The sequence below is a fragment of the Onychomys torridus genome, chromosome 2 (assembly GCF_903995425.1).
Source record: "Onychomys torridus chromosome 2, mOncTor1.1, whole genome shotgun sequence".
Taxonomy (NCBI): Eukaryota; Metazoa; Chordata; class Mammalia; order Rodentia; family Cricetidae; genus Onychomys; species Onychomys torridus.
The window spans coordinates 135,778,779-135,798,160 of NC_050444.1; the positions used below are offsets into that span (position 1 = coordinate 135,778,779).

General features: G+C 42.7%; 1 protein-coding gene and 1 pseudogene across 1 annotated transcript; one reads left to right on the forward strand and one right to left on the reverse strand.

The window, feature by feature from the left end:
• Positions 1-244: 244 nt before the first annotated feature.
• Tmco2 (transmembrane and coiled-coil domains 2) lies at positions 245-3,354 on the reverse strand. Its single transcript, XM_036177590.1, has 2 exons — positions 3,051-3,354; positions 245-640 (listed from the first exon to the last, which is right to left on the reverse strand). The coding sequence occupies exons 1-2, from the start codon at positions 3,291-3,293 to the stop codon at positions 326-328; spliced, it is 558 nt and encodes a 185-aa protein (XP_036033483.1). The 5' UTR covers positions 3,294-3,354; the 3' UTR covers positions 245-325.
• Positions 3,355-10,921: 7,567 nt separating this feature from the next.
• On the forward strand, positions 10,922-14,090 carry LOC118577991 (annotated as a pseudogene).
• Positions 14,091-19,382: the final 5,292 nt, after the last annotated feature.

Genomic DNA, 19,382 nt, shown 5'->3' on the forward strand with positions numbered 1-19,382 from the left:
CCCCCCCCCCCCACCCCCCCCTGACTCTAGCTCTGGGCTATCTCATGGCTATCTTTCCTCACTAGAAGCTCCCCAGCCTGCTGGGTCAGCACCACACCTGTCCGTGCCAGGCAAATGACTTACCAGCAAGCCACAGTCCCCAGGCTCAGAGACATTTTCAACTATAATCACCCCACACTATCCACCACACACCAAGAAGATGCTGGGCCCTCCTGAAGAGGGAGTCAGATCTCTGCAGGGTAAATTCAATATAGTTCTCTATTTTATTGATACACCACTGCACACACGAGGGAAGCAGTGCTTTTCTGGAAAAGACTGGAGCCCATCACATTTCAGACGTGGAAGTAAACCCTGAGGTGGGTAAGGGGCTCTGGCAGTCAGAGCAGCTGCAGTAGGGCTCCGAGGAGCAGTCTCGCTTAACGGCAGGCTTCTGGGCGACAATCATGCCCTCCAGGTCTCTCACTTTGTTTTCCACCAGCTGAAGCTTTTTCAAAATTTTCTCTTGCAGACCCAACGACAGGAAGATATTATTGTCTTGAATCTGGCGACCACTTCCTTCTGGGTTAGCTAGCAAAGCCTGAAAAAAATCTGAGCCTTTCTTGTAAAGTTGGTAGAGTGTGATCACAAACACCACTATTTTCTAAAATGAAACAAGACAAGTGTTACTTGGTTGTGTGAATAAAAAGTCACAGGCAGCTAAACATCCAAAATAGAACTAAAATCTTCTAGTAACAATTCCTCACTCCTAAGCTAAGCTTTCCCTTTAACAAAACATTTCACACCTACTTTTTTTAAGATTCATTTTTTTTTATTATGTATACAGTGTTCTGTCTGCATATATGTCTGCAGGCCAGAAGAGGGCACCAGATCTTACTACAGATGGTTGTGAGCCACCATGTGGTTACTGGGAATTGAACTCAGGTCCTCTGGATCAGCAGCCAGTGCTCTTAACCTCTGAGCCATCTCCCCAGCCCCTTCATACCTACTTTTAATCTTTGAAAAGACATTTTAAAGTCATATTTTATTTTATGTGTATGAGTGCTTTGCTTGCATGTATATAGATATACCACTTACATGCAGGTTTCCACCATGGCCTCTGCATCAGCTCCTGCCTGCAGGTTCCTGTCCTGCATGAGTTCCTGTCCTGACTTCCTTCCATGATGAACAGTGATGTGGAAGCATAAGTCAAATAAACCCTTTCCTCCCAGGTTGCTTTGGTCATGGTGTTTCATCACAGCTAACAGTCCCCCAAACTAAGACATTGGTCATGGAAAAATTGCTTTAACATGTTAGAATAGATTCCTGGTAGGATAAAAACAAACCCATAAATTTCTTTCCTTATAACAATTGACACTGCTTATTGAATACACATGGATTAAGCTTGGTACACACTCTCTCTCCTTCAAAACTCAGGACCTGTGGAAGAACAGCCAGTACTCTTAACCTTTGAGCCTTCTCTCCAGCCCACTATTAAATTTCTACTCACCCTACCTCAGCTTCCAAACGATAGAATTACAGTCATGCATCGCCACATCTGGTTTCTGTTTTGTGGTTTTTGCCTCAAGTGCCCAAGAGTCTGAAAGCTCATCTCTCTGATTGCACTAAACTGTGTATGATCTTATCTTACACTCTAGTATGACATAACTGAAATGTGTTTGTGTGCACATACACACACAATCTTGTACTGATGACTTATGTTATTTGTTGGATTCTATTATATGATTTTTTGAACAAGAACTAAATTTGAAATCCTGAAAATTGTGTTCTAACACCAGCTTTCCCAGCTCTAACAAAACCATATGACCTTGGGCAGGAACTAAGTTACTCCACTTCCAAAGTGGCCATGATAATCCCTGGCCTGCCTATTATGCAGTGCTTTCTGAAGTTAAACTTGAATGTGTATTCAACCATGATTCCTAAATGGAAAAGCTATACAATTATCCAGTCATAGCTTCTCTGTACACTTATCAAAAAGCCCTCTAAGAAAGCCCTCTTGCTCATGACTGTAACTCAAACATTGGAGAGGTCCAATGAGAAAGATAAGGTCCAGTGTTAGCTTTCACTATCTAGTGAATCTGAGGTTAGCTAAGCTCCAGGGCTGCTTCTTAACCAAACCAAACAAAAGCTATCTCCTTAAATTTATCTCCTTAAATTTCCATTTAGTCTTTGTGCACCTCACTTTCCTCACTTCTCATGTGAAAATAAACTCCATTTCATGGAGTTATTAAGATTTCCCCAAACACAGAGAATCATGCTATAAATGAGTTATTTTTATATTATTAATTATTGTGGTTTTTCAAGACAGGGTTTCTCTGTGTAGCCTGGCTGTCCTGGAACTCACTCTGTAGACCAAGCAGGCCTAGAACTCAGAGATCGACCTGCTGGAATTAAAGGCATGTGCCTCTACTGCCTGGTGAGCTATTATTATTACTGAAGGTTAGACAAAATTACACAAATTCCCAATGTTCCTTATAATCCCATCCTGTTAAATTTCTATTCCACCAAAAAGGCCCTGTATGTGTCTGGGGCTTAGCCTGGTTGTCCCACACTGCTTATTCTTTGAACATGGTAGGCTCTCAGACAACTGATAATTAAGTTTGGACTTGGATGACTTTCTCAAGTGATGAACTTGTCTAAATCTATTTTATAATAAAGACAAGTCAAATACCATTATGAGAAAGTGTTTTTATGCTCACAACCTAATCAGTAGAGGTTTTCAAGGATAGCATACTTTCAACCAACTCAAGAGGCAGAGAGAATGACTAACCTCCCTCCTTCCCTGATCCTTTACATGGACTTACAAAACCGAGTAACTGCAATATGAAAGAGAAGTAACCAATATTGACTTTTAGTCGGAAATGGTGGTGTGTGTCAGACTTCAGGGTGAGAGCTTGGGGTGAGGATTAATGAAGCAGGAGGACCACAGATTTGAAGCTAACCTTCTTCTACAGTGAGTTTAAGGCCAGCCTAAACTACCACCTGTCTTAGAACTACAAAAAACCAACAACTCACCCCCCACCAAGACTTAAATTTCTCTATACGAATACAACCTGAATTGATCGAACGCTTCGTTTCCATAAGGCAAATAATCCAATTGCCAACAAAACCAAAAAGGAAATCCCTAGGATGACTTGCACAGCTGGCGCGAGATTATCTAGTATCCCCAAATTTGTTGGTGGAGGGACACTAGTCTCTCCCACAAAAGTTGCTTGTAACCAATTCCATATTGAGCTGCGAGCAAGAGCATTTAAGAGGTTGTCCCAGGAAGAAGTTGCCGTTGGAGATGTTGGCATTTTTAAAACGGCAGCTGTAGGAACTACATGTGCAGAGGCTTCAAGAATCTAGACATGAATTAGGGAAAGCACTCAGGGAGTGCAGGTGTTCTGGACCCATTGTGAGCAGTGCTTTGTGATGTCACCACTCCGAAGGCTCAGCTTCCTTCCACTCACCAATGACACTTCTTACTCAAGAGCAAGCAGGCACTGGCCTGTGTCTTCAGTTCATTCATACGCTTTGCTCCGGTCTTTAGCTAGTGTTGGTTCTGACTGCAGAAACAGGCCATGGTAGCTGTCCTCATTTGGTTTCTATTGCTGTGATAAAGGACATGAGCAAGGGGTTGGGGATTTAGCTCAGTGGTCGAGTGCTTGCCTAGCAAGCGCAAGGCCCTGGGTTCGATCTTCAGCTCCAAAAAAAAAAAAGAGAACATGAGCAAAAGCAAGTGGAGGTGGGAAGGGTTATTTCACCCAGCAGATTATAGTCATGGAGTGAAGTCAGGGCAGGAACTTAAAGAACTGAAGTGGTGGCCATGAAGGAATGCTGCTTTTGAGCTTGCTTGCTCAGCCTATTTGTTTGTTTGTTTGTTTTTAAAGTGTATGGGTGTTTTACCTGCATGTATGTCTGTGCACCATGTGCCTGCATAGGCCAAAAGAAGGCACTGGATCCCCTGGGGCTGGAGTTACAGACATGTAAGCCACTGTGTAGGTACTGGGAATCCAATCCAAGTCCTTTAAACAAGGAGTGTTCTTAATGGCCACATCAGTACTTCTTAGCCCATAGAGAACATTTTCAGTACTCCCACACAGGTAGCAGTGTAGTTAGAGTTTTCCTGCCTGGCCCAGTCAGTACAAATCTCTCTTACCCACCAGTCCCACAGTCGCTCAGACCCAAACAAGTAAGCACACAGAGACTTATATTGCTTACAAGCTGTATTGCTGTGGCAGGCTTCTTGTTATCTACTTCTTCTATCTTAAATTAACCCATTTCTGTTAGTCTATACTTTGCCACATGGCTTGTAGCTTACCAGTGTCTTTACATGTTGCTTCTCATGGCAGCGGCTGGCAGTGTCTGTCCCCAGCCTTCCTGTTCCCAGCCTCCTCTTCTTCCTTGTCCCGCCTACCCTATCCTTCCTGCCTGGCTGCTGGCCAATTAGCACTTTATTTATACAGAGTGATATCCACAGCATAGCAGTTACTTTTCTTCTGAACAAGTACATTAAGGCTGAGAGAAACTTGAAAGCAATAACATTTAGAAAGGGCTTTTTTGTTTGCTTGTTTGTTTTTTGAGACAGACAGTGTTTCTCTGTGTAACAGGTCTGTCTGTCTTGGAACTCACTTTGTAGACTGTAGGCCAACCTGGTCTACAGGGTAAGCTCCAGGATAGCCAAGACTACACAGAAAAACCTTGTCTTGAAAAACAAAACAAAACAAAAAAATCTTCCTCCATGGAACTGTTACACTTTGATATTGTTCACAATTTTTTTCATTTACAATATCATTTGAATAGGTGCTTTCATGCTTGCATAGAAAAATAAAATTGTTTTGCAGGGCAGGGTTTTCTATGATTATTTCTCAGGTACTTCTAAATATTCTGTTACCTAGTAAAAAGGTATTCTTTAGCTCATAACCAAAATTGTCCTAAAATTTAAAGATACTGAATCTTAAAAGCCTTAAGTTTAAATCTTTAGAAGTTAAAGACCACTGTCAACTGCATGAATTTTGTTTGTTTCCTAGTTTTATGCTTTCCCTTGGTCTGGTAAAAGATCAGACTGTGGCAAGAGAGGAAGTTAAGGAGCCTCACGAGAGCCTGTCCTGTATCAAAGACAAGTTTTACACAGAATTCTAAACTCCCAATGCATCATTACTAAGTAATGATGGACAGCTGAAAATACGGCTGTCGTGTCTTGGAATTCTCTGCTGTCAGATACGCCAAGATCTACACTTAAAGTGCACTACAGGCCTGCACCGAGTCCATCTCTAACTAGTCAGCTACACAGCACAGCCCCAGGATGGCATGGGGCCCTGGAAACACCAGTGAAATACCATTGTCTCATATCAGAAACTTAACTTTGTCGAATAGCTCTTTATCCATTTCCTTTCTAGGACCTAGTACAACTAAAAAAATGATAATGGTCCTGTGGTGGCTTGGATGTAATTGGCCCCCATAATCTCATAGGGGGTGGCACCAGTGGGGGTGTGGCCTTGTTGGAGGAGGTGTGTCAGTGTGGAGGTAGGCTTTGAGGTGTCATATATACTCAAGATACCACCAAGTGGCTCAGTTCACTTCCTGTTGCCTGCAAGGTGTAGGACTCTGAGCTACTTCTCCAGCACCATATCTGCCTGCATGCCACCATGTCCCACCATGATGACAATAGACTGAACCTCTGAACTATAAGTGAGCCACCCCAATTAAATATTTTCCTTTATAAGCGTTGCCATGGTCATGGTGTCTCTTCACAGAAACAGAAACCCTAAGACAGGTCTTTCTCATACTAACAAATGATTTGAGAAATTTTAATATTAATCATGTTACTAAAATCCCTTACTACCCACAGGGTCAAGCTATTATGGAATGACATCATCAGATACTTAATCGGCAAACTAAAAATAAATAAATAAATAAATAAATAAATAAATAAATAAATAAATAAAAGGGGGTATTTACAATCACCTAAATCCTCACATACTATTTAGCTATGCTAACTTTATTATTTTTTTTTCATTTTTAAAGGATAATGATTTTTCTGTTCCTCCAAAGCATTTGCCCTAAAGGAGACACACCTAAAGTCTATGCTAAATAAAAAAGAAAGAGATGGGCATTCTAACACTGGGGTGAGCTTATGCTTATGTCTTTTCAGAAAATAAACAAAGTCCCAGATGGCTCCTGATTTGATGCATCTGCCCAGGACATCCAGAGAGCACAGAACAATGGAACATCTGAAGGCTGATGACAAATCCATCAAGAGGTGATGTCCCGAGAGGGAGAGTAAACCGAGAAGTTGGGGAGACATCAGAACTTTAACTCAACAAGCTGAGACTTTGGGGAAATAACAAGGACTGGCCCCCAAATGATGCTGCTATGGTAATGATCGTAGTGCAGGTTAACTCTTGTCAATGCGGAATCCAAGTGCCTTTTGTCAGGGGCAGTAAAAGACGCACCTATGACAGAAGACAGTGTGACATTGTTTTGCCATGCTAAGGACCGTTCATAAACCTTTATGTGGAATAGGCCATATGACACCCATTTGGTTTACAGCAAAAATATTAGCAGGAATTAATCGAGATGTTGAACTGATGATGTTCCCTTTCCCCAGTGGTCTGTTAGCTTTTATTATAATTTGCTTATGCTTGCCTGTGTTAATTAGAATAGCTATAGAGGCGATGCATTTAACTCTGTCCTCTATTACAGACACTATTTTTTCTTTAAAAATATTAGAAGAGAGGAGATGTTAGGAGCATGGAGGTCCTTGTACTCACAGAGAAACATTAAGAAAAACCAGGAATGTTAAACACATAGGGACCTCTTCTTTTTGGTTTTCTGAGACAGGGTTTCTCTGTGTAGTTTTGGTGCCTTTCCTAGATCTCGCTCTGTAGACTAGACTGGCCTCAAACTCACAGAGATCCACCTGGCTCTGCCTCCCAAGTGCTGGGATTAAAGGCGTGCGCCACTGCCCAGCTTTTTTTTTTTCCCCCCTGGGGGGGGGACTCTTCTTAATGGAGGATATAAGATACCCATTTTCCTTCCCAGAAGGCTGGGAGTGGGTTTTGTTAACAACCTGGTGACTTTTTTGATATCTATAGAGGCAGACCTCACCCACCTTTTACTGTAGAGACAGATCTTACCCTATTTTTCCCAGAATGAGTTTTTCCAGACTCTCCCCTCCCCAGAACATTACCCATCCTTAGGGAAGATGTCCCAGGTACTTCATGGCCTGCTGACCTCTATACTGTGGGTCACAGACTACAGTAGATTCTAAGCCCTTTTAGATATAGAACCCACACTCATGGGGTAGCCATTCCTTAAGCGTTGTTGTGCACCTAGAATTGGACTGATGGTTGCCTGGAGACCTTTCCCCAAACTGCACTGTCTTTCAAATCTGCTGACAGGGAATTGCCTGACAGTGGTTGACGAAGTCAGTCTGCACAGGGCTTTCATGCTTCTCTCTTTTTGAGGCTCCTCTCCCTGCCTGACACCTGCAGGGGCCCCTTCAGGCTTTCTTGATAAGTACAGAAAATAGTTACTTTTAAGTCATTTTGTAAAATCCCTTTCTTTTTCGGGTTTCCTTTAGAAAGTTTTTTATTAGCATATATTAATTATTCATGATAATGGGCTTTACTTCCTGTCACTGTTTCAATGTTTGATCATACATTTGTGCCTCATTTGCTCATGTGTCTACAGAAAGGGACTCCACCTCCTTCACAAGATTTGTATTAAGAACAAGTAAAAGTTCTCTACAGCATTCACACACACACACACACACACACACACACACACACACACACACACACACAATTAAAATTAAAATAAAATATTTACTATTTTCACCCAAATAAAGTTAACATATTAAAAAAGAAAGGTTATGACAAGTATTATTGGTAAAAGATATTGTCTGACATACAAGTAGAGGCACAGACATGGTAGGCTCTCTGATTTATCCATTCTAGTTGACAGAGACAGAGAGCAGGAATAGAGAGGCCTGGTGGCTGAGGAAGAAAGGATATACAGCCTCTGCTGCAGGGTGAGAAGGGATGGTAAGGTTCTTGAATTGCCAAGGGCACATGAGGGTCAGTGCTGCTGCTGCTGCTGCAGATGGAGTCTATTTCAGAGTAAAATGACTGAAGGATTTGTAACAGGCCCTCAGACCTCAACACAACTGACTCCATGATGGAAGTACCACCAGTCAGTCTGTAAACCTCAGCATGTAGACAGCATCACCACCTGCCAAAACTAAAACGAAGGCTTGATCCATCAAAGTCCACAGTTCTGGGAAAGTCTCTAAGTGTACTAACCTTCGTTTTTAACTTCTGTAGTTCTGCTTCGGGCTAACTGTTCTTGTTTACTGAAATAGGTCAACTCAGGACATGGTTTTTGTGCTTAAAAACTCCCCCTGAGGGGGCTCGAGAAATAGCTCAGTGGTTAAGAATCCTGGCTGCTCTTCCAGAGGACCTGGGTTCATTTCTCAGCACCCATGTGGCAGCTCACAACTGTCTGTAACTCCAGTTCCAGGAGACCTGGTACCTTCACACAGACATACATGTAAGCAAAATACCAGTGCACACAAAAAGAAATAAATCTTAAAAAAAAAAAAAAAACAAAGCTCACCTTGAGAAAGGCTTGGGGCTACACCAGGATCCCAAACACCCCGTGTAGTCACTGGCTGACCAATAACAACTTTCTATTGGCTTAAACCCCCATCAGAGCAGTTTCCTCTGGTGAACACCCCACAACAGGAGGTAAAGAGACGGATGTGTTAACTCTCTGTCTACAAGTGACTGACCACAGAATCCATTCTAGCAAGGAGTAACCCAGATAAGACCTTCGATGTGACTATAACGGTCAAGCACAGGCCTGAAAGCGTTAAAGAATGGCAGCTGGGGGCTGGGGAGATGATGGCTCAGCAGGTGAGGGCACTGGCTGTGCAGGTCTGGCGACCTGAGTTTGTTCCCCATAACCACATAAATGTAGAAAAGAAGCTGGGCATGGTGGCACACGCCTTTAACCCCAACACTCAGGAGGCAGAGGCAGGCATATCTCTAGTTGAAGGCCAGTCTGGTCTACAGAGTGACTTCTAGGACAGTCAGCACTACACAGAGAAAACCTTTCTTGAAAAACCAAAAAACAAACAAACAAACTAAAAACAAAAAAACAGGCGAGCAGGGATGAGCTGCTGGCAATTCCAGCTGAACAGAAGGAGAGAAACTGACTCCACAAAGTTGTCTTTTGGCCTCCTCATATGCTGTGGCTCATGTGTTCCCCCACAATCATTGTAATTGTCGTCGTCGTCATCATCATCATCATCATCATCATCTTTTTCCTTTTTTTTGTAAAATAATCATGCCAGCACACCTGTAACTTCAGCACTTGGGAGGGTGAGACAGGGAGAGCACAGCCTACACTATACATCAAGGCTATTTCTTTCTTTTTCTTTCTTTCCTTCCTTTCTTTTTTTTTTTTTTTTTTTTTAGCTGAGGACCGAACCCAGGGCCTTGCGCTTGCTAGGCAAACGCTCTACCACTGAGCTAAATCCCCAACCCCATCAAGGCTATTTCAAGGCAAAGGATTTCCAGATCCCTTGCTGCCTCAGTTTCTCATTGTGGTTCCTAGCAATAGACTAGTGGAGAACTAAGTGTGGTGGTATTGTGTTCCCCCAAATATTGTGTACCCTAATAAACTTATCTGGGGTTAGAGAATGGAACAGCCACTAGATACAGAGGCTAGAAAATGGTGGCACTCACGCCTTTAATCCTAGCATTCCAGAGGCAGAAATCCCTCTGGATCTCTGTGAGTTCAAGGTCACATTGGAAACAGCCAGGCGTGGTGACTCACGCCTTTAATCCCAGGGAGTGATGGCAGAAAGCAGAAAGATTTATAAGGCATGAAGACTAGAAACTAGAAGCTTTTGGCTGGTTAAGCTTTTAGGCTTTTAGCAATAGTTCAGCTGAGATTCATTCTGGATAAGGACTCAGAGGCTTCCAGTCTGAGGAAATAGGATCAGCTGAGGAATTGGCAAGGTGTGGCTGTTCTGTCTCTCTGATCTTCCAGTATTTACCCCAATACCTGGCTTCCAGGTTTGATTTTACTAATAAGAACTTTTAAGATTCCTGCTACAACTAAGCAAGAATGTCTGAACATATTCAGGTAGCAGAAGATGGGAATGATGAGCCCATTAAATACCATAAGATGATGAGACAGGTTTGGGTTTTTGTTTGTGTTTTGGTTTTTCGAGACAGGTTTCCTCTGTGTAACAGCTCTGGGATGTCCTGGAACTCACATTGTAGACCAGGCTGGCCTCAAACTCACAGAAATCCACCTGCCTCTGCCTCCTGAGTACTGGGATTAAAGGTGTGTGCCACCACAGCCCGACTTTTTGTTATTTAAACAAGGTATCACTACGTAGCTCTTGCTGCCCTGAAACTTGCTAAACTAGACTGGCTTAAACTTAGAGGTCCTTGGACTTCTGCCTTTCAAGTGATGGGATTAAAGGCATGTGCCACCACACCTAGCTATTACAGGACAGGTCTTCTGTCTATGGTTACAGCCAGTTTCCAGGGGAATGTGGCCTTTGCTACTGAAATCAAGTGCCTCAGTGTCAGAGGCTGTCCAGCTGGCAGTTCTGCATGCCCCTGATGCTCACTGGGGAACTCAGTCTATGTTGTCATCTGCCTCGAAGACACCAAGGAAAATGGAGAGAGAGATGCCTTTTTTTTTTTTTTTTTTTTTTTTGGCTTTTCGAGACAGGGTTTCTCTGTAGCTTTGGAGCCTGTCCTGGACTCGCTCTGTAGACCAGGCTGGCCCCAAACTTACAGAGATCCACCTGCCTCTGCCTCCTGAATGCTGCGCCACCACTGCCCGGCAGAGATGCCTCTCTGAAGTTAAAGTGGATAGAGCAGGCCAGAAACATCTGACTTCAGGGTGTTGAGATGCCATGGACACAACAACTGAACAGGATCTTGTTTTTGGTACTTTTGGAGTTCTCATGGTACAGATCAAGAAAGATCTTAAAACAAATCAATCAAAGGGGTTTGACATTATTTAGCTTATGGATTATGAACCCATGTGGAAGTAATGTTCTAGTGATGTGTGATGGATGTACAGTGGTGTGACTGCAAACTTCCAATCTCCAAGCAAAGCCCAGCCAGACAAGCCTTTGTAGGACACATATTTGTCAGGTGTTATTTAGCGGACACCACTGTGGAAGGGCTCAGTACCGTCAGCACAGAGAAGTGGTGGATGTCTTCATTCCCAAATCATCCAGGGCCTTTGTCACATCTGCAGGTGATACGGCCATGAAGTCCTTGTGGAGAGGACTTGATAAAGGAAGGAATCCATGGGCATACATGCAACCTGAGCCTAAACCCAACAACAGTAAACAGAAGGAAGTGGACGATCTGGTGGTAACTCAGGTGGCTTTGGGGGTCAGGGTGGGCTTGGTAGGAGTTGAGGGGCTGGAGTTGGCTTGGGAAATAACTGGGGTGGTGATACAGGGTGAAGGGGTGAACCTTGGAGCCTTCAGCATCAAGACAGCAGTGATGGGCTATGTTGGGTGTAGGATGGGCATGTTGGCCAGTTGAGAAGCAGTCTGGCTCGTTAGGTAGTAACCAAAACCAGGGCAGCATGCAGAGGGAGCCAAATCAACCTTTGGTTCTGTAAATAGTTCTTACAGTGGTGCTAAATCTGGTGCCTGTCTTGGTTAGGGGCTGGCATCAAATGCAGAGTCAGGCAGTGGCTTTGTCTCTGAGGAGGCTTTGGCTCAAATGCAGAGTCTATCTTCTGGCTTCAGAATGTCACCAGAGACTGCTGTGGGATGTCTTTTTCTATACTGTGAATATGTGTTGCTCCCATTGGCTAATAAATAAAGCTACACTGGCCCATGGCAGGGCAGAACAGAGCCCTGTGGGAAAATCCAAGAGACAGTGAGAGGAGAAAGGCAGTGAGGAGGACGCCAGCCTGCCATCCAAGGAGTAACATGTAATGGGACACAGGTAAAGCCATGAAACACATGGCAATACATAGATTAACAGAAATGGGTTGGATTAAGCTATAAAAAGCTAGTTAATAATGAACCTGAGCCATAGGCCATACAGTTTGTAATTAAAATAAGCCTCTGTGTGTTTACTTGGGACCAAGCAGCTGCAGGGGTTAGTATAGAATGGTGGAAATTCAAAATTTTCTAAATTCACAGAAAGCTCTTTGTAAAAACATATGTAGTAATTAAAAAAATTTGTTTGCTTAGTGTGGAGTATACTCAGCAGTACTTTTGACAAGTTTTCTTTGGAAAAAGAGGAAGAGATCAAGGAATCCTGTGTTGTTACATAAAGGGTCAAGATACTTAGTGGCTGAAAGTAAGGTGCTGTGTGTCTGGTTGGTAAACCAACACACTACCATCTGCCTTAGAGTGTGGCAGAAACTTGATGTCACTTGATCCTACAGCTTTTGTGAGAGTGTGTAGACAGCAATGACAGGGAAGAACTTAAAATCAAACCAAAGGACAACCACCTCTGTTGGAACCCTGTTCTTGGAAAACCCACGTCACTTGAATGTGTTAAGTGAAACGGTACTTGTACCCCACCACTCCACCTGGGGCAAATGCTGTGGATGCTGTATGCTGTGTGTCCTGTGACTGATCTGAAAGTGTAAACTGAAGCTGGTGGGTTAAGAACATGGGTGGGTCTTGTGGTGTGACACTTTGATGAGAATTGGAAGCAGGGTTCACCAGCATGCTCAGGTGTCTCCAAGTTGTCAGGTGTCTCACAAGCTTTAGCTACTCACAAGAATGCTGCTTGCTGGTGTGTGTGTGTGTGTGTGTGTGTGTGTGTGTGTGTGTGTGTGTGTGTGTGTGCGCGCGCCCTTCCTGTGCTTGGATGCTTTGTGTAAGAGTTATCACTGTTAGAAATTCTTAAATAAAACCGATTTAAGTAAAAAGTAAAGAACTTCTCCCACACAGGTAGGTGAGGGTGATTATTAATAGTGACATCCAATGGTGAAGGTGTAATTGCTATGAGGCATTTCAGCTCCTCAGTGCCAGCCTCCTAGTTACCAACCAGACAGACTTGTCATCTTCCACCTTCCATTGTAGTACTTTTGCAAGCAACGTATGCTTTTCGAGCCTTCAAAGAAAACCCTCACGCAGACATGGAACATAGCCAGTCATAGTACTTGCCCCTATTACTTACCCAACCTTCCCCTCTTCCCCATTTATCTTTTCCAAACTCTGTCCACATCACTGATAAAGCTCCTGCATCACTGAATATCACATGTACTCGGATTGTCCTCTCTCTGCCTGGCTAACCTCTGACTCAGGTTTGTCTCAATATCACCTGCACATTGTAACACTTTTTGGATCCCACATCATGTTTTAAAAATAATTTATTTTGTGGTGGTGGCGGATCCCTTTAATTGCAGCACTCAGGAGCAGAGGCAGGCAGATCTCTGTGAGGCCAGTCTGAGCTACAGAGTGAGTTCCAGGAAAGGAGCCAAAGCTACACAGAGAAACCCTGTCTCAAAAACCAAAAAATTTTATGTGCATGGGTGTTTTTCTTGTATGTATGTCTGTGTGAGGATGCCAGATCCCCTAGAACTGGAGTTATAGACAGTTGTGAGCTGCCATGTAGGTACTAGGGATTGAACCTGGGTCCTCTGGAAGAGCAGCCGGTGCTCTTAACCACTGGGTCATCTCTCCAGCCCTCCCATGTCATTTCTTGTGCAACTTTCCCTTCCATCCATGTTGTTCTGTCTCATGTGAGTCTATCAGGCTCACTAGCAGGATGCTAGAAAATAAAAACATCTCATTCAACGCCACCTTACCCAGAGGTCGACTGAGCATATATACAGACACACACATAGTAAATACTTGGCATTTTAAATTTTAGAAAACTTTCTCAGATCTATGATTTTTTTCTTCTAGACTGAATCTGATTTTGGTTTGCTTGTTTGAGACAAGGTCATTACATAGCCCTGGCCTAGACTGAAAATGGCTACGTAGACCAGGCTGGCCTCTGGCTCTCAAGTGCTGGGGTTGATGGAGTGTGCTACCGTGACTGGCTCAGACTAAATCTGACAAATATGTTTTGCTTTTAGACTGTGCTGAGGATTGAGCTTACTTGGCAAGTACACTACCACTGAGCTATACCCTCAGCTCCATTTACAGGTTTTTAAACTCTTCTTATTCTGCTTAGTTAATTTGAAGGGGTTTCAGACATCCAAATACAATCTACCATTCTTGAGGTTTAGTCTAGGCAGGCCGAGTAGAGTAGGCTAGACTTCCTAGGACAGCTATACAGGGCATAGAGCAGTAGTGTGCCAAGAAGCACCATAGTCCGTGGAGAGGTGTGAACTAAAGAGGAGCAACTGCTGTGACTCTTGAGTGCAGGAAGGAGAGCTGTGGGCCATCCTGAGCTATATAGTAAGAGCCTGTCCCCAAATACCAAACAGAAAGAGAAAAATAGCAGGAAATCAACAAATGGAATTGTATCAGAGTGAAGCAACAGAATGGGGAAGAAAACTTCACCAGCTATTCATCCAATAGGGGAATAAATAACCGGCATACACAAAGAACTTAAAAAACTGACCCTGCGGGCTGGAGAGATGGCTTAGTGGCTAAGATCACTGGCTGCTCTTCCAAAGGACCCAAGTTCAATTCCCAGCACCCACATGGCAGTTCACAACTGTCTGCAACTCCAGTTCCAGGAGACCTGACATCCATGGCAAAACACCAATGCACATTAAATAAAAATAATAAAATTAAAAAATAAAAACCAAGAGTATAAATCCATAATTAAAAAAAAATTACCTGGCAGTGGTGTCACATACTATTTCTCAAATATTAAGGATCAGTCTTAAAAATTTCTTGCCAGGGGCCCAGAAGAGAAACTACAAGTGATGAGAATTATTTTCAGGAAAAGAACCTAAGTACACCAAGCTCTTTTGTCTATCTGCTTTATTCCTTTGGGATAAAATCCACTCTACACAGCTTCAGTCCTGCTCTCATGCCCAGCTCCTTTCTTGCTGATTTTTTCTTTACCTTTATCTGCTGTCTCCTCAAAGTTCTATCTTGATTCTCTCATCTTAGTTCTGCCCCATCCTTGTCTTTCTCCTCTCGTTCTTCCCCACCTGGCTCTTCCTCATCTTCCATCTCATTCTTCTAGTTCTCCAGTCAAAATCCTCTCTAGTCAAAAATCCTTTAAATCCTCCTTAAGTCTCTGAGGTTTACAGTTATACACCCATGCAATAGCAGTGCTCTAGCTAAGGCAAGGTTGCCAGGTTTGAGTTCTTACAGGGTCATAAAGGCAGATAAGAGTTTTCCTCTGGCAGTGACCATCAGGCTTTCTTTTACAACCCAATAGGGGAGAGGTAAAGGAGGAGGTCAACTAAGAGCTAAAATCAGTTAATATATCAGAAAAAGGGAATTTATGTGGTCAAACTAACATTCCTAGAGGTGGTGAGGTAAATGGGAGTCTATAATGTTAATATAAATACCATTAAGACTGTATAAGAAAGGAGAGTCTGAGCTTAATTTACCTTAATTCAGGAGATCATTTGGCCTTGGCTGCTTGATAGATATTTCAGATAAAATATACTGTTATGAGTCCTTAGAAGTGCACATAGCATACAAGGAAATCATCACAGGAATCGGCTAATATATATACAAAAGCTAAAATATCACCAAGACTTCTTAAGCCATGGCTTGACCTTTGGAGAAGTCCTTGACTTTTCCAAGTAGTAGCTTTTGTGACAGTAGCTGAATTCCATTACATTTTCCTGCAGCTTGCAGCAGTCTTTAACCCCAGCACTCGGGAGGTAGAGACAGGTGGATCCCTGTGAGTTCCAGGCTACACAAAGAAACCGTCTTGAACATCCCTCCCCAAAGAACTCAAAATACTAAACATTAAAGGATGATTCAACCAATAAATGGCAACCGAACTTAACAATTCTCAAAAGTACAAGACCAGTAATTAAAAAAAAAAAAAATTCCAGTGTCTTTAGCCACTGGGAAAATGCAAATCAAAACTACATGGAGATTCCATCTCACCTCAGTCAGAAAGGCAATGATCAAAAATAAAAAGCAGTAACAACAACAACAAAGCAAGTGCTGGTGAAGAGGCTGGCTAAGATGAACCCTTATATATTGCTGGTGGGCATGTAAGTTAGTTCAGCCACTGTGGAGATCCATGTTCTGATTTCTCAAAATTAAACAAATAAAACTAAGAATAGCCACAAGGAGTGGCACATGTTTTCTTGTTAGCTTTCACCTTTAATCCCAGCAACCAAGAGGCAGAGGCATGAAATCTCTCTGAGTTCCAGGCCAGCCTGGTCTAGGAATTTCAGACCAGCTAGAGCTAGTCTCAAAAGAAACCAAGAGCTAGGCATGTCAGTATGTTATGTAATTTCAGATTTGGGGTTTTAAATTTTGAGGACAGCTGGGCTACATAGTTAAAATCCATCTCAAAACCCTAAAGCCATGAAGGGTGAGGTGCTATTGGCAGTTGATGGCTACAAGGGGAGGCTCTTTTTCCTTTGGGGATATAGTTACTAGTAGGGTGCCTATGCTCCAGTAGATTGCCCCATACCCACCTGCATAAAAGTAGTACTAACTGGACTTAAAAGGATATAGGGGAAAAAAAGAGGACATGAAAACAGAAAGAGGATGTGTTGGATGATTTGAGGGAAGCTAGAGAAGGGAGTAGGCGGTGGTTATAAAATACATAGTATACCTGTACTAAATTATATACATAAGTTGTGGGATGACTCAGTCCTAACAGACCTGAGGGCCAACTGGCCCAAAACAGTAAAGAGAGCCAACCTAGGTCTGCCTAAGGGCCTTAGCTACAGCAAAGATATTGAGATGACCTGGACCAATGAGAGGCAGCCACATCACACCAGCAGATGTATTCACTAGACCTTCCCCTGAGGTAGAGTGATGGTTATATATAAGGCTTGCTTCTTTCTGAATAAACTTAGCTTGTTTCAACATCCTCCAAGAGTCTGTGTCCTTGACTCTGTGCCTACTTGCCCCCTTGGGGACAGCACAGGACCCTGCCACAATAAACAAAACAGGCAAAAACAAACAACTGATTACCAAAGGCTCCAGTTTAGCACACATGGCTGTGAATCAAACTCAATATATACTAGGGATCTCTGTTCACCCTTGTTATTGTAACACTATTCACAACAGCCAAACTATGGAATCAATCTAAAGACCCACCCATGGACAAATGGATAATGGACACGTGGCATATACACCCATTGGTGTAGTTTAAAATCACCCATTTGGGACAGTAGTATCAGGACATAATATCATGAATGTAATAAATCAATACAACTAATGTAATTAATGAATATCATAAATAGTTAAGTGAATACTGCGAATGTAATCAATACCACAAATGTAATTAGTGTAATTAATGAACATCATGAATGTAATTAATATCTTGAATGTAATTCATGCCACTGAATTGTGAACTTACAATTGCAAATACTATGTTCATTTAAAAAAATAAGGTGGAATGTAATTACCATACATTAAAAAAAAATTAGAAACATACATAGATGCTTGTTCCACAGCAGGCAGTGCTGTTTGGGGAGGTTGTAGAACCTTTAGGAAGTGGGACCTAGCTAGTAAAAGTAGGTCCCTAGTAGTGGTCTTTAAAGGTTGTATCCCCACCCCTGGTTCCAGCCCTATGCTTTTCCAGCCATGACATCCTGCTAAAATGCTGGAGGTCAAGTAACCATGAACTCAACTCTCTGAAATTTCGAATCAAAAGAAATAATATTGCTCTTAATTTGTTTTCATCAGAAATTACAGTAACTTTTAAGGTAAAAAAGTACCTTGGCCTAAGTACTGCCATTTTGCCTTCAGACTTCATTTTACCTGTAGGGTGAAATAAAGTTCAGATTCCTGAACACTTGAGGGAGCTGAGAACTTTCCAATGGCTGATCAACCTCCTCCTCCTTAAACCATAGAAATAGTCATTACACATCTTTAGTTCTCTAGAAACATTATGGCTGTTCCTTGTAGATGTAACCAGCTTGTTAAATAAGAAACACAGAACCGATTGCAGAGTTAAAAACCACGAGGTCAGAGCAAAAGCGGAAAACCTTACCCTTCACTGCTTCTGCGGTTCCTCCTCTCCACCAGAGACCTACTTCTGTGCGTCCTGTCTATTTAAAGACTTTCTGTTGTTTTCTCATTGGTTGTAAACCCAGCCACATGACCTACTTGTCACTGCCTGTTTGTACAGACCTCCAGGTCGGCTATGGTTGGTATTAAAGGCGTGTGTCTGCCATGCTGGCTGTGTCTTTGAACACACAGAGATCCGACTAGCTCTGCCTCCCAAGTGCTGGGATTAAAGGCGTGCCCCACTACTGCTCAGCTTCTGCTCTGGCTTGCTCTGACCTCAAGGCAACTTTATTGACATACAAATAAAATCACATTTCAATACAAATAAAATATCACTATAGTTCCTAACAACAGAAAAAAAAAAAAAACAGATGAATCTGATTGGTTGGATTGAAAGACTTGCATTGTCTGTCACTTGACAATGATGGAACACACAAGGAAAGTCCCTAATCTTTGATTACCGATTGGAACTGTAATTTAGCAAAAATGTTTGTGGTTTTGTGCTTATAAGCCCTGCTTCTGCCCATGTTCGGGGTTACCAGGAGAAATAAGGGTCCCAAGTCCTTGTTCTTCAGCCCTTGATGGATCAGTGAGTGTGGTAGCACATGCCTTTAATCTTAGCACTTAGAAGGCAGAGGTAAATGATTCTGAGTTCCAGGGCAGCAGTGAGACCTTGTAAAAAAGGAAGGGGTTAAAAAAAAAAAAAAGGCACCGGTTGTAATCTAGATGTCTGTAATTCTAGTGTACTTAGGATGTGGGAGAGGATAGGGATTCAAAGTCATTCCCAACTAAAGGAGTTAGGGAGTTAGAGGCCAGGGTACATGAAACCATTAAAAAAAATCAGAACAAACATTAGCTAGGCATGGTGGCACATGACTGTAATCCTGGTGCTTGGGAGGATAAGGATGGAAGAAGTCAAATCCAAGGCCAACCTGGACTTCACAGTAAGGTCATTTCAAAATAAAAACACGCCCCTTTATCTTCTAATACACACAAAAGCTAGAATTACAGGCACGTCAAGGTTGAGATCCACGGAAGTTCTTATCCTCAGACCACAGGCCTCCCATGATGAATACCTCATTGAGGAAGCTGATGCCCAGTTAGACTGCAAGGTACCAGCAGGGGCCTCCCCTTTTAAATTGTCTCACTGACAGAGAAAGTGACACTACTGCATTTGTAAAGCACCCAACACAAAGTTGGGCATAACAGGGTCTACCTATACTTACAGCTTCAGGAAGGCTGAGGCTAGCTTGGGTTACAATAGAACTAG